A 12,370-nucleotide genomic window follows, 5' to 3' on the forward strand; every position below is an offset into this window, starting at 1 on the left:
CTTTGTAATCGCAGGCAGGAATTCAAAGCGTAACTCCTTATGTTAGCATTTCATGTCATTTTGCTTTCCTGTGCCTTCCCTGGTGTTGCAAAGGGTTGTAAATCCCTGGGGCTGCTGGATGTGGAGGGTAATAGGCAATGGCTTGACATAGAGATGACAACAGGTAAGAACTGAATATCCCAGGGTTGGTAACTGGGGGCCATACCGTTCGATATCTTCATGAACAAGATGGACAAAAATGCGGGCAAAGATCCAAAATGCATATTCTGCAAAACTGTTGATGACAGTTAAGAGTGGCTGGCACACTGATTGATGGAGCTTCAGTCCAGACAGGTCTTGAAAACCTTGAGAGATGAACAGACTTCACTGAGTTTCTGCATCTGGGACAGGGTAACCCCATGCATCACTACGTGCTGCATAACAGCTGTCTGGGTAGCAGCCCTTCTGGGAAGAACCTGGGAGGTGGTAGTGAACATCAAGTTGAACATGAGTCAAGAGTTTGGTCTCATATTAAAGCAAGACTCACAGTTTTGCAGAAATGTGGCTGGCAGACCGAAGGAAGTTGTCATGCCCTTCCACTTGGTGCTGTTGAGCCAAACCTGGAACACGTAACCCAGGTTTGGGTCCTTCAGTTCCACAGAAATGCTGAGAAATTGAAAAGGTTTAGCTGAAAGCTACTGAGAGCTGAGGGCCAAGGAGCACATGACCTGTCAGAAGAGGCTGAGAGAGATTACTTAGTTTTATTATCTGAAGGAGGCTAATAGTAGATAGCAGCCTACAGCTGCTGAAGGACAGTTACAACGAGAACCAACCTTTTCTTAGTAGTGCTGGGTAGAAAAAAGAAAGTCAAGAACTGCAAATTGTTTCTTGGCAGTTTCAAGTAGGACATTACATATCTTTTTGACACTGGAGCAGGTTAGCCAGAGAAGACATAAAATCTTGGTCCTTGGAGGTTTTCAAAGACTTTCCTACAGAAAGCCATAGCTGACTTCATTGAGTGTTGGAATAATCCTCTCTTTTGCTGGACATTGGGACAGAGACTTCTAGAGGTAGGGTTGTTGGAGAGGGATCTCAAGCAACAGTTCTGGAAGCCTCCATATTTTGATGTAAAATTTCAAGAAAATTTTGTCATTGAAAAGTTCAGTCTGTTTGATTACCACCTAAAGGTAAAGTATTGCGATATTACCTGGGAGTACCCAACTAGTAATTTCTGACTTACAAAGACACAAATGATTACACAATTTAAATCATATTGCTTAAAAAGTTAGCATTTTAAATTATTTGAAGAAGCTATCTCTTCATATGTCAAAACTTTAAATCCAAATTAGATGCCTTTCTAAAACATAGTAAAATTGCACAAGAAATTCTAGGACTGCCATTTTTAGGATGTATTAGGTGAGAAGTGCCCTGCACTATGCAGAAGTTCAGATTAGATGATCCTGGTGGTGCCTTCTGTCTTCAAATATAGGACTGAATTAATTTGGAGGCAAAACAGATCTCTGTTATGGTTATGCTAGATGACGGTTGAAGTTACAGCATGTATTGTGAAAATTATTTTTAAAGGATACAAAATCAATCTGGACTTAATGTTTTGGTGGAATAGATTAACGGAAGATTTTTACTTATCTGAAATGGCAGCTCAACAAAATGTAGTCAAGATGCCAGAAGCATGCATAGGAGAACTGAAAAATGCCCAACTAGAACAGTTTCTGTCCTGGTGGCTAAAAATCAAAATACAGTAGAAATGATTGACTAGGTAAAGAAAGAAGGAATATCTATGTATGTTCCTGGATAGTTAGTGGTTTAGTTTACAGCTAAATTGAACATGTTGACTGTCAACAGACCTCATAATTGATGGATTGGACTGTTATAGAAGAGTGACCTAAAAGGCAGAGAAGAGAGGAAGAAACTGTATTTCAAGTACTGGGTTGTGGGTTTTTTTTCCTCCTTCTGATTTGAAAAACTGCGAAGGCCAAATGCTGGTTGTATAGCCTGTCTCCAAAGACACTTGTCATCAGCTCTTTTATTTCCCATTAAATCAGATTAAGCGTCTCTGCAATTTCAGTTTCATCAGATGTAGAAGTGCTTGCGGATTCAGAGCAAAATTTGTGTGTATGTGTGTGGGTTTTTCCCTGTTGGTTTTTATCCTTTATGCAAACACACCTGTACTTTACCTCCTTTGTGCATGATTTCTTGAGCTGTATGGACTCACTGCAAAAGTCTCGGTGCTATCAGCCACTCCTGATACCATTTGGTATCCTTAGTTATGATTCCGTTCTTACCAGGTGTAATGGTTTACTAATTGAGTTATTGTTTGGAAGATATATTCCTTTCCTTGATGTTTAAGACAACCTCTTTTCCTTGTTTGAGAGACCAGAGTGAGCTGTCTGCTTCTGAAGAGGATAATCATTCTCTTTAATCTAACTGCCCTGCTTTCTGCCTTTTGTTATGTGAAGGACTTAATCTCTTCTAGAGATCAGACCCTTAACTTGTGAAAATTGCCCCTGCTCTGTGGAAGTAAACAAAACCTCAGGCACATGCTCAGACCTAACTATGAACTTCAGTGCTGCTCCAGCCGTGGTTCAGCTCTGGCACAAGGGATACGTGGAGGGTAGGGTGTGCGGGGTGTTCATGGTTTCATACCTTGACTGTTTTGAAATGTACTCTTTTGGTTGAAAGTGGACTCTGTGAAATACGGTCTTCAATCCAGTAGTCAACATCTTAAGCCATTTTTTCTTGAATGAGCTCAAATCAAGTCTGATTTCCGTTCTCTTCCTGTAGGTGTTCAGGAGTATAAAAAAATCAAGCATAGATTAGCAGTGAGGAAAAAAAAAAAGAAAAGAAAAAGATACATTTACCAGTTAGTTATTGCTGTGTATCAAGTGTGGGAAGGGGCACTTCCACGCTCCCCTCTGTCTGGTGCATCCTCAATGTGTTTGAATGTATACATTCCACTACTGCTAGTGCTCCCATTTTAAAAGCACATAGATTCAGTTCTGCTCACTGCAGAACGTGTTGGCCTTGGTCCAGGTGAACGTTTTACTTGTCTGGTCATCTGTAAACATGTAGCCAGGCTACTCATGCGCTTCAGTTGAAATGTGCACCACGGTCAGGGCAAGAGTGCTCAGCACCTTTCCTGACTCAGTCCTTGCCACTGTCATAGATGAGTCGTGTGCAAGCAGGTTTTTAAAATAAGAATTGACATGCTTCTCGGGGAAATTTAACTCACAAGATTGATAACCAATCTGTGGTTTATATTTCTGCATCTTAATCTGTTCAATGCATGTTTAATTTGGAAGGGTTACTTCAAGGTTATGGCAGGGGCACTTTGGTGCTGTAATTTCTGTTGGGGAATGCAGTTCTTGTTGGAATAAGGTACATCGTGTACTACTTCTCTTTTGTCAGAGAGCAGAAAGACAAACACGAATGATGGACTCGGTCCAGTATGCGGAATTTTGTGAAAGTCGGCAATTGAGTTTTTGTAAGTATTATAATGGCTGCACTGTATTAAGATGTTCAATTATTATTTCATGTAATTGAGAACACAGCACAACCTCATGTTTTTTGAAAGCACTTGTGTTTCATCCGCAATAATAAAACTTTAAATTCTCTGTCTGCATAACTCCTGGGAACGGTTAATTTAGCATAGTTTCAGGCTGTCAGGCAGAATATTTCACTTGAAAATTTACCAAGCTTTCTATATGCTCAAATATCGTGCTGGTAGGGACAACTGCAAAGACAGAACTAGTAAAGAGTTAATGGATTAAAACAACCATACTTGCCTGAAGTCTGCCATGGTGCTGTTATAGTCAGCATATTAGTAAAGTTTCATGGTTGCAGGTTTTTCGAAATGCATCTAAAATTAGAGAAGAGCAGCAAGTTTTGCTTTTATTTCCCTGTCCGCAGAGACACAAAGAACTTACTAAAGAGTCTTTTCTATTTTAAGCTGTAAGCTCCTACTGTGGAATTTATTCAGCTTTAGCCAAATTCATCAGTATATGCCATTCCAACACTAATAACATGATGACAGAATTAGGGCTTTACTAGCACTGGAAACCAACTTACTAGAAGTACTTGTGGGCCACAACTATAATGAGCGGTAAATTAATGGGCTTGATCATGTAGCAAAACATCATTACAGAAGCAGTTAAGTGATGACTAAGGTTTTAGGTCAAATGTCAGAGAAAGTGAGGTGAAGGAGCCAGTAAAATCATGACAAACCAGCACATGATCCTACAACACAGACTCGAACACAATGCTGTCTTTAAATGAGACTTTATCTTGTTCTTCCTTCTAAGTTCGAAGAAAGCCTGACTCATTTATGGCAAATAAATGACACATTTGAAATGCTGTTCTCTATCAGCAAATGCAGGAAAACATGTTTTGTAAGCATTTCTTTTACTAATTCAGTATGTTTTGTAAGCTTAGTTATAAATTGGCATCACACATCTGTGAGCCATTAGAAGAATGATACTTCAGATTAGGGTGACTTCAGGAAATGAGAGGTTTGTGATAAATTCATTTTTTAAAACCCCGAAATTATCATCTGGAGACAGAACAAATAGAAATCTTAAATTTGCAAAATAAAATTGAATGTTGCTGACCAAGGAATTGTGATCTATAAAAATACATCAATGATACTTTCACAGTGTTTTTAAATGACCATGTCTATGCAGTTCTTGTTCACTGACATTTAACGTCATTAAAGAAAAAGAGAATTACGGTGCTTAGAAAATAGCAGTAAGACAGACCTATGCACAAATTCATTTGCATAATATGAACTCAGCTATATAGAGTGTACTAAAGGCTGTGCAGAACATTCATTCAAAACTAACGCAAAGGCTCTTTTTCTTGTATTTTTGTAAAAATTGAATATATTGCTATGTTTAAAGTAGTAAACCCTTTATACTGTAATATAAACCCATGAAAACTGTGTCCCAAGAGAATAAACCTGGAAGGGACTTCAAGAAGCCTGTTCTAACAATATATATGTAATTACAGCGCCACATATCCCTGTGCACTTAAAGGCAGGCAAAGGAGAAGGTCCATCAAAGGATCAAACACTACAGAATTAAACATTTAAATTCTAAGGAATATTGTGTGCTCCTGCTGTCACCTTCATACTTCTCTGGCTTTGTTTTGAGGTTTTTTTGTCTTTAGTGACCCAATGTAGCCTTCTTATTCCCTCCTAAAAAAACCCAACCATTATTTACACCTATTTTCTGTTTAACACCTGACTTGTCTTTAGCTTTTTAGTCCTCGTTGAATACTCTCTTTGAAAGACCTGTTTCAAATGACTCTTCCACTTGGTGTTTACATAATTTTTGGTTGTCCTGTCTTCACAAACAGATCACATTAAGACCCCTCTATATCACTAACTCATTTCTGTCCAAGTCTCCACAGCTTTCTGTGGTCAGCTTGTCCACCACCGACCCTAAGTAAGAGCACCCTTTTTTCCTCCCTTTACTCTCTCAGCAAATACCGCACTTCTTTGTCCCGTATTTGTCTCTGTACTTTCTCCTAAGCAATCTCATCCATGAGTCTTGTGAAGTTCTTGTATGAATGTTGAACATGTGTGAATCTACATCTATACTTATTACTGTCTATCCAAAGCATGTTTTAAAAACACTCATCTGCAAGTTATTTTGGGTAGCCTGTCAGCACCTAATCCCTCTATAGTTAACACAAGGACTTCCTAGTTCTTCTGTCCTCCATTTGTCTTTGCTGTTAGTACAATTCCATCATTTTATCTGGACTCAGATTTGTGTTGATTTCTTCTAGTGTGTTCTCTCATTCAAGATGTGACGCAACCATATTATTTCTTTTACAATAACATGTTCAAAATCAGGTTTGTCCCATATACAGTCCTCTGAGGTACACCCTTCCTTGTTGTTAAGTCTCCCATAGAATGATTAACTGTGTGTTTTTCTCTTTACTCCACGCTGCTTATGAGTCTCCAAAAGGTTGGGTGTGAATAACAGCCTTTCCCCACTAGTTCCATTTTGGTAATTCCTTCCTTGGCCAATGAAATCACATTCACATTCCTTGTTTCACATTTGCAGTATTTTCTGCGATTGGAAAAAATGCATTCTTTTGGCCTACCTGTTGTTAACTTTTCTCCTTGTGATTTTAACTGACAGCAAAGAAAGCATCCAAATTCCGTGACTGGTTGGACTGTAGCAGTATGGAAATAAAGCCCAATGCAGTTGCAATGGAGATTTTGGCATATTTAGCATATGAGACTGTGGCGCAGGTAAGGGAATATCCTGACTGAACTCTGATTAAACAAAATGAATTAATTACTGTTGGATGTACTTCATCCTCAGGCGACTGTGTGGTGAGCCCCTTCAGAAGTGCAGTCACTCCTTCAGCTAGCCGAGCTGACTGGATTCCTGTCTGTCTTTCAATTTACGCTGTGATAGATGCGTACTGTGCCGTACTCATCCATCTGATACACAAATAGAAATGCTTTATAATGGTTACAGAGGAGACTGGAGTCCAGCATGAGCTCATGTCCAAACTGAAACCACAGATTTTGCTATGTAACCTTCAGCAGTGTGCTGAGGCTCATTCAATCCCGTTGCACAATTTGATTTAAAAGCAGGATTTCCTGGAAAACAAAATGTCACCTTAGTGCCAAGCCAAGCCCTCTTGGGTAGAGAGATTATTCTGTATATTTACAGAAGTGGAAAAAAAAAAAGATTCCTTAGGCTGAAATATCTCTGAATAATTTTGTTTTCAACAGTAAGAATAACCTGCCTCGTCCCACAAGTCCTCTCTCTTTTCATTGTTACAATGGCATTTATAGTAAGTACCATGTCAGTAAACCCACCTGTTTATCGACTGGTTTTGCCTCTCCAGTTGGTGGACTTGGCCCTTCTGGTGAAGCAGGACATGGCTCCCAAAGCTGGTGACCCGTTCAGTCACGCCATATCTGCCACCTTCATACAGTATCACAACTCTACCGAGGTAAATCTTGTTTGCTCATGTAATAATGCATTTTATCTTTTACTTTTACATGCATTTGGTAGTTCGTTGCTTTCAGAGTAGATGTTATTGAATCTGGTATTGATACAGACTTCTGCTGCGGAGTTTATGAACATTGAAGTTACGGGTGAGACAGAAAGACATTAAATTATAGCTCCAAATGCTAACCGTGTCTTTGTCTAGCAACATCTTTATATTTAAATGTAAATCCTCTTTTCTTGGGCAGAAATTCTTTCTCTATATATTGAAGTCTCTCTCTGTTGCAGATTTCGAGATTAAAGTTGTCAACAGTGGCAAGTGCGATAAGTGCTGTATGGCATGAATTGCTATGATACAGATATAGTAACCTCTGGAATGACCAAAAAGCATTCTGTATTACATCTCATTTAGCACTAAATTGAAGAAGGCAATAATTTTCTTTTTTTTTTTTCATTTTATTTTTTTATTTGATTATATAATGCCTGTTTGACATCCTGCTTTTGTAGCCACATCTCTTAGGGCAATCTACAAGTGTGAAGACCAGTCTTGACTCTCCTGAAAACACGCCTCCTCCTACACCCACGCCCCCAGCATCAGCAGGCCAGCAACATCTTGGGAAAACTCCTTCAGGAGCCCTGGGGAATGGTGGAATTGGACAGGACTCTACCAAATCCAAACAAAGGAAAAGAAAAAAGGTATTTGGTGTGCAAGCCTGATAAAGAAACCAAAATGTTTTCAGGAAATGTGTCTCATTTTAATTATTAGTATTAATCTATATTCCATGTTAACTACTGATGTTATTGTAGGGCCAAATGTGTAGTTCAGTCTTTTTCTTTTTCTTTTTTTTTTTTTTTGTATCAGAACTAGGCTAAAGCTTCTCAGTAATGCCTGCACACTGAATTTTGTTAACAGCTGCTGCTTCTATGATGAGCTGCTCTTCCACAGCCAGGGCAGTAGACACCACCCCAAATAGTCACCCCCTCTGCTGACACTAGCAGCTAGCATAGGTTTGGAGGCTCAAAGCATAAGCAAAGTAGGCAAAGAGGTGGTTGTGATTTTCCGGCTCCCAACAGCCTTAGGCAACTGCCTTCTTTGCCTAGAACAACTTTGCCTGACCTGCTTTATTTTTATGCCAGTCGGTTGCATTCAATCTATTTGTTTACTTTGCATAAAATATGGACGTCTCATATTCAGAGTGTGAAATGTAAATATTACAATTCCTGTCTTCTCTTGTAGAGCCTTGGTATTCTATCTGAGAGGGATATATGTACCTTAAAACCACAAGGGAAACAGATTTGATTAAATAAATTGGATAGGAAGCACTGTGTTAGTCACTTAGGGCTTTTTTTGGAGAGAAAAAAAAAAAAGTGATGGCAATACTCGTTTTGCTGCAAAGCAATAGAGTGACTAGTGATTTTTCTCATGTGTGCTATTATTCTCCTAAAACAAATACTCATTTTTCACAGAGTTAAACCAGTGATTTTTACAAGGACAGACAGAAAAAGATGTATTTTCTCCTAGTGTCATCAGTGCTGCAGATACTCCTAATACATACAATTTTCTCTTTAATTTTATACTTTGTTTAGAAGGTCTTTAGTGAATCCTAAAAACTTCTCTGAAGACTTTTGCTTTTTCGTCTTCCTTTTTTATATTATATTTGATTATGTTTTCTTTCTGTGGATTATTTCCATTATGACTCCTAGGAACAAGAGTTTTGCTGGGTATAGAGTTTTTGATGCATCATATTTCACTGGTGTTGTGAGTTTATTTTAAATTCTTAGTGTTTGACTTAATACCTTTTTAAATAGTTACAACTAAAATGTGCACGGTTTTAATGAATTGTTCCTATGACTTCTCCAATTTGGTTAGCTATATACGGAGTATAACTGAGGCATCGAAACAAACGAGTTAACTTGGTGGAGAATGTTATTCTTAGTCCATGAAGGCCCAGTCCAGCAGAAAGTTTTTGAGTTTCATATTCACTTTATGAATGTCAATCGGCAAGGGAAGAATCTGGCATCAAACTATGAATAAATCTGTGTGTTCAAACACAGGCTCCAGTGGCCTCAGCAAGCACTCTTAAAAACAAAACATTTTGTAAAAAATATCCCAAGTTTGGAATGATTAGTATATAGTGTAAATGTATGAGGGAACCATGTATGTGTCTTCATTAAACTTCAGTCTATAATTTCAGGTTTTGTCATTCTTGGTGCATTCACTAGTACTGTTTTCATGAATTTATTACCAAGTAGCCATCATTCTGATAAGTCGTCTGAATTCTGGCAAGCAGCTGTGTCTAGATGCAACCTAAACCAGCATTTCAGTGTAACTAGCAAGAAGAAAAGAGTAACTTTTTCCTTTTAAATCCTGGAGATATTTTTGTAAAATCAATGGACCAGTAGCAGTGAATTCTTATTTTTCCTGTTTAGGGTACTTAATCCAAAAAGTAATTTGAAATTTGAAACGTTCCAGTTTGAAGTAATTAAAATATTTCTGCATCCCTTGTACCACCATTGTGTCACATGTTTCATCTTCAGATTTCATTCTGATATTACTAAATGGCGATTTTTGTGTCAAATTGCTTTCCACTTTGGGTACTTGTTCAATATTTTCCCCACCCCTTGACATCATAATGAGAGTCTGAAATGTTTTAAAAATAGTTTCTGTGGTTATTGCAGTATGACTTATATGACCCTTTCATTTTAGTTTGAACATTTTCTGCTCTTTTCAATTGCAACATACAGCAGCACTAGGTGAAAGATTTAAGAGGACAAATATGGTGTTCTTTGGGTCTCTTAAGCAAAGTTCATGTAAAAGTCCTCTTTGATTTGTTAATAGCTTTTTTTCTCTAATGTAGTATGTGGCAGCAATGATGTGTATCCTCAGGAAAAAAAAAAATTGGTCCATTTTATAAAGGTTTATTTTCATACTTTATGCACTGTAGGTCTGTTGTGTGTTTTTGATTTAGTAACAATTTATGTGTTTTTCTGTTGCAGAGCACTGCAGCCTGTGGTATGGAGGCTCAAAGCGATGCCATCCAGCCCAGCCACATCAGAGAGGCCATTCGACGCTATGGCCACAAGATTGGCCCCCTTTCCCCATTCACAGTACGTAATAACAGAGTTATAAAAAGTTATATTTATAATCTTAAAGAACTTTGATTTTCAAGTGGTCAAATGAAGAAGCTTTGGAATTGTTGAGAGCAATTTGTGGTGACTGTAATTTTCTTTATAAAAGTGGCATAATTCTCTTGGGAAATAAAACTTAGTAATTTCTGTCTCTTTTTGGAAGGACAAAAAAGTTTTTTTTTCCTTTTAAATATTATTTTCTTTCAATTACAAATTATGCTTTTTTGTTAGTGCTTGAATTTTCTGTTTTTGCAAAGTTTAGGTTTACAGTTATTTTAAATTATATGTATTCCAAGATGGTGAGGAGCACTTTATATTCTAAAATTAGTTGTGTGTCAGATACTGCTCCTATTGGAAGTTGAACTCTCAAGTGACACATTTACAATTGGAGAAAGAAGACAATGGTTTCTTTAGACACTTTGAACCTCCACTGAAATGTAATAGAACTGAGCTTGTGGCAAAACACTGATGGTTTATGAGGTTTTGCCATCATTTTTTCTATGCAAATTGCAAATCCATTGTTCAGAGCAGCCAAATAAATTCTTTATTTAATTCTCTCAGCTGATAAAAATGTGAAAGTAGTCTGCCTCCAATGTCATAATTTGGGGTCATTTTCTTCTGATCTGTTGTTCTGTGGGGCATATATCCTTGCTTACCTCAGACTCTCTACATTTAGGAAAGAATGAATGTCAAAGAAATTGTTACAGTAACAGAACCACCAAACTAGATCTGAGCTCCTAAAAATCACAAAGAAATTGTCTGGTTTTGGAGGGATTTTATGAGAGGAATATTATTCTGAATTTGGAGGAATCTTCATAAAAATATAGAAGTGTATGAAGACCATAAATATCAAGAAAATAGTGGGACTTGACCTCAGAGGCAAGGAACAAGAAAAAATAAGAGTAAATGAGTATGTGAAGTTATAATTTTCCTAGTGTCAAACTGGTCAATGCTTTAATAACTGGCAGTAAATATTTAGTTTGTTAATAATAGTTGATATGTATGCAATTAATTATCTTCACGTAATTTTTCCCCTCTCTTTTGCCACTTACAAATGCTAGATTAATATCACGTAAAGCATAGCATAGAATTTCTAGTCCAAAATAGAGCATCTGAAGTTTGCTAAGAGATGTAGCTAATAACATGGCGATAGCTTCTGAAAGCAGAGAATGTATTTACTTTTATTATAAAGAAGAGCTCACATAATAAACAATTACAGAGATGTAAGTCTTCCTTCCCTGACCCTCACTAAAAATGTTTTGGTTAATTATTAACCAAAGTCTGACATTTCTCTGCAACCACAAGATATATTAAAGTACTGTGTTTTGGGCTTCGGGTTTTTATGTCCTGCAATCTTGTGAACTTCCCAACCAGTACAACCAACCGGACAGTTTAATTTGTTGACATTACCTACTGTCAATGCGGTTGATGAGGTGAGCAGATCTTGTTTCCTCTAAACAAGCTAAGAATAAGAGGGAACCTTGGGGCATCTACATGCTGTAGATGGAAATTTTGTAGAGCTATAATACAATTCCCTTCTCAATGAGAAAGTTCAGGAAAAGCGTTTTGAGAGCTTTTATTGAATATGCATTTAGGTCCGCTGATCTGCCCACTTTTCCTGTCAATGCCTATATTGGCAATTTTGGGGTAAGTTCCTTACAGGTGCAGAAAGCATGAAGGTAGATTGATGCTTCCTTTGACGCTGCCTTTTCGTATCACCAGACTCACCTTGTTGTATTAAAAATATTATCTCTAGACATTTTGAACAGTACTGTGGCAGCACTTCTTGCTCCTGTTGCCACTGCCTTCACAAGAGTTTCTTTGTGTATCTGCATAACCTGCTAGACAGGAAGACAGAACCAGGAGGAAAGATGGCTTTGTTCAGTGTGCATCTTGTGATTCTGTGGTGACACTTTAAAAACTGCATGGAAAGAAATATTGAATGGGTATCTCTGTCACTGGATCCAGTGAAGTTATGGTCTCAGCTGTTTCCCCCCTTAAAACTAACCTAAAGGTCACGTAGAGTAGTTAGGAACATTTGCACATTGTCTCTTCCATTTCTCTTAAGCCTGTTGATCATCCTTCTACATAAAATCTGATTTTATAGCCCTGGCAGAGTCTAGGTGAGGAGGAAGGAATTTTCTGCATGTCCAGATGATCTACAGTTTTCTGATGGCACTTTATCATTCGTGTTACCAGTCCTATTACAGATGGAAGTAAATGAATAATGAAACAGCCGGTTTTGTGGGCTATATACACGTTCAGTACAGTTCCTA

At 37.8% G+C, this 12,370-nt stretch overlaps 1 protein-coding gene across 5 annotated transcripts in view; it reads left to right on the forward strand.

Moving 5' to 3' along the window:
* The window catches only part of SUPT3H (SPT3 homolog, SAGA and STAGA complex component), a 280,606-nt gene that overhangs the window by 218,258 nt on the left and 49,978 nt on the right, over positions 1 to 12,370 (forward strand). For all 5 annotated transcript variants that reach the window (XM_040598289.1, XM_040598291.1, XM_040598290.1 and 2 more), the window contains 5 exons: positions 3,406 to 3,481; positions 6,141 to 6,253; positions 6,862 to 6,969; positions 7,473 to 7,661; positions 9,963 to 10,073. In XM_040598289.1, the coding sequence (XP_040454223.1) occupies positions 3,406 to 3,481; positions 6,141 to 6,253; positions 6,862 to 6,969; positions 7,473 to 7,661; positions 9,963 to 10,073 (597 nt within the window). The remainder of the gene's footprint in view (positions 1 to 3,405; positions 3,482 to 6,140; positions 6,254 to 6,861; positions 6,970 to 7,472; positions 7,662 to 9,962; positions 10,074 to 12,370) is intronic.

Source organism: Falco naumanni, chromosome 6 (assembly GCF_017639655.2).
Source record: "Falco naumanni isolate bFalNau1 chromosome 6, bFalNau1.pat, whole genome shotgun sequence".
In the NCBI taxonomy this organism is placed as follows: Eukaryota; Metazoa; Chordata; class Aves; order Falconiformes; family Falconidae; genus Falco; species Falco naumanni.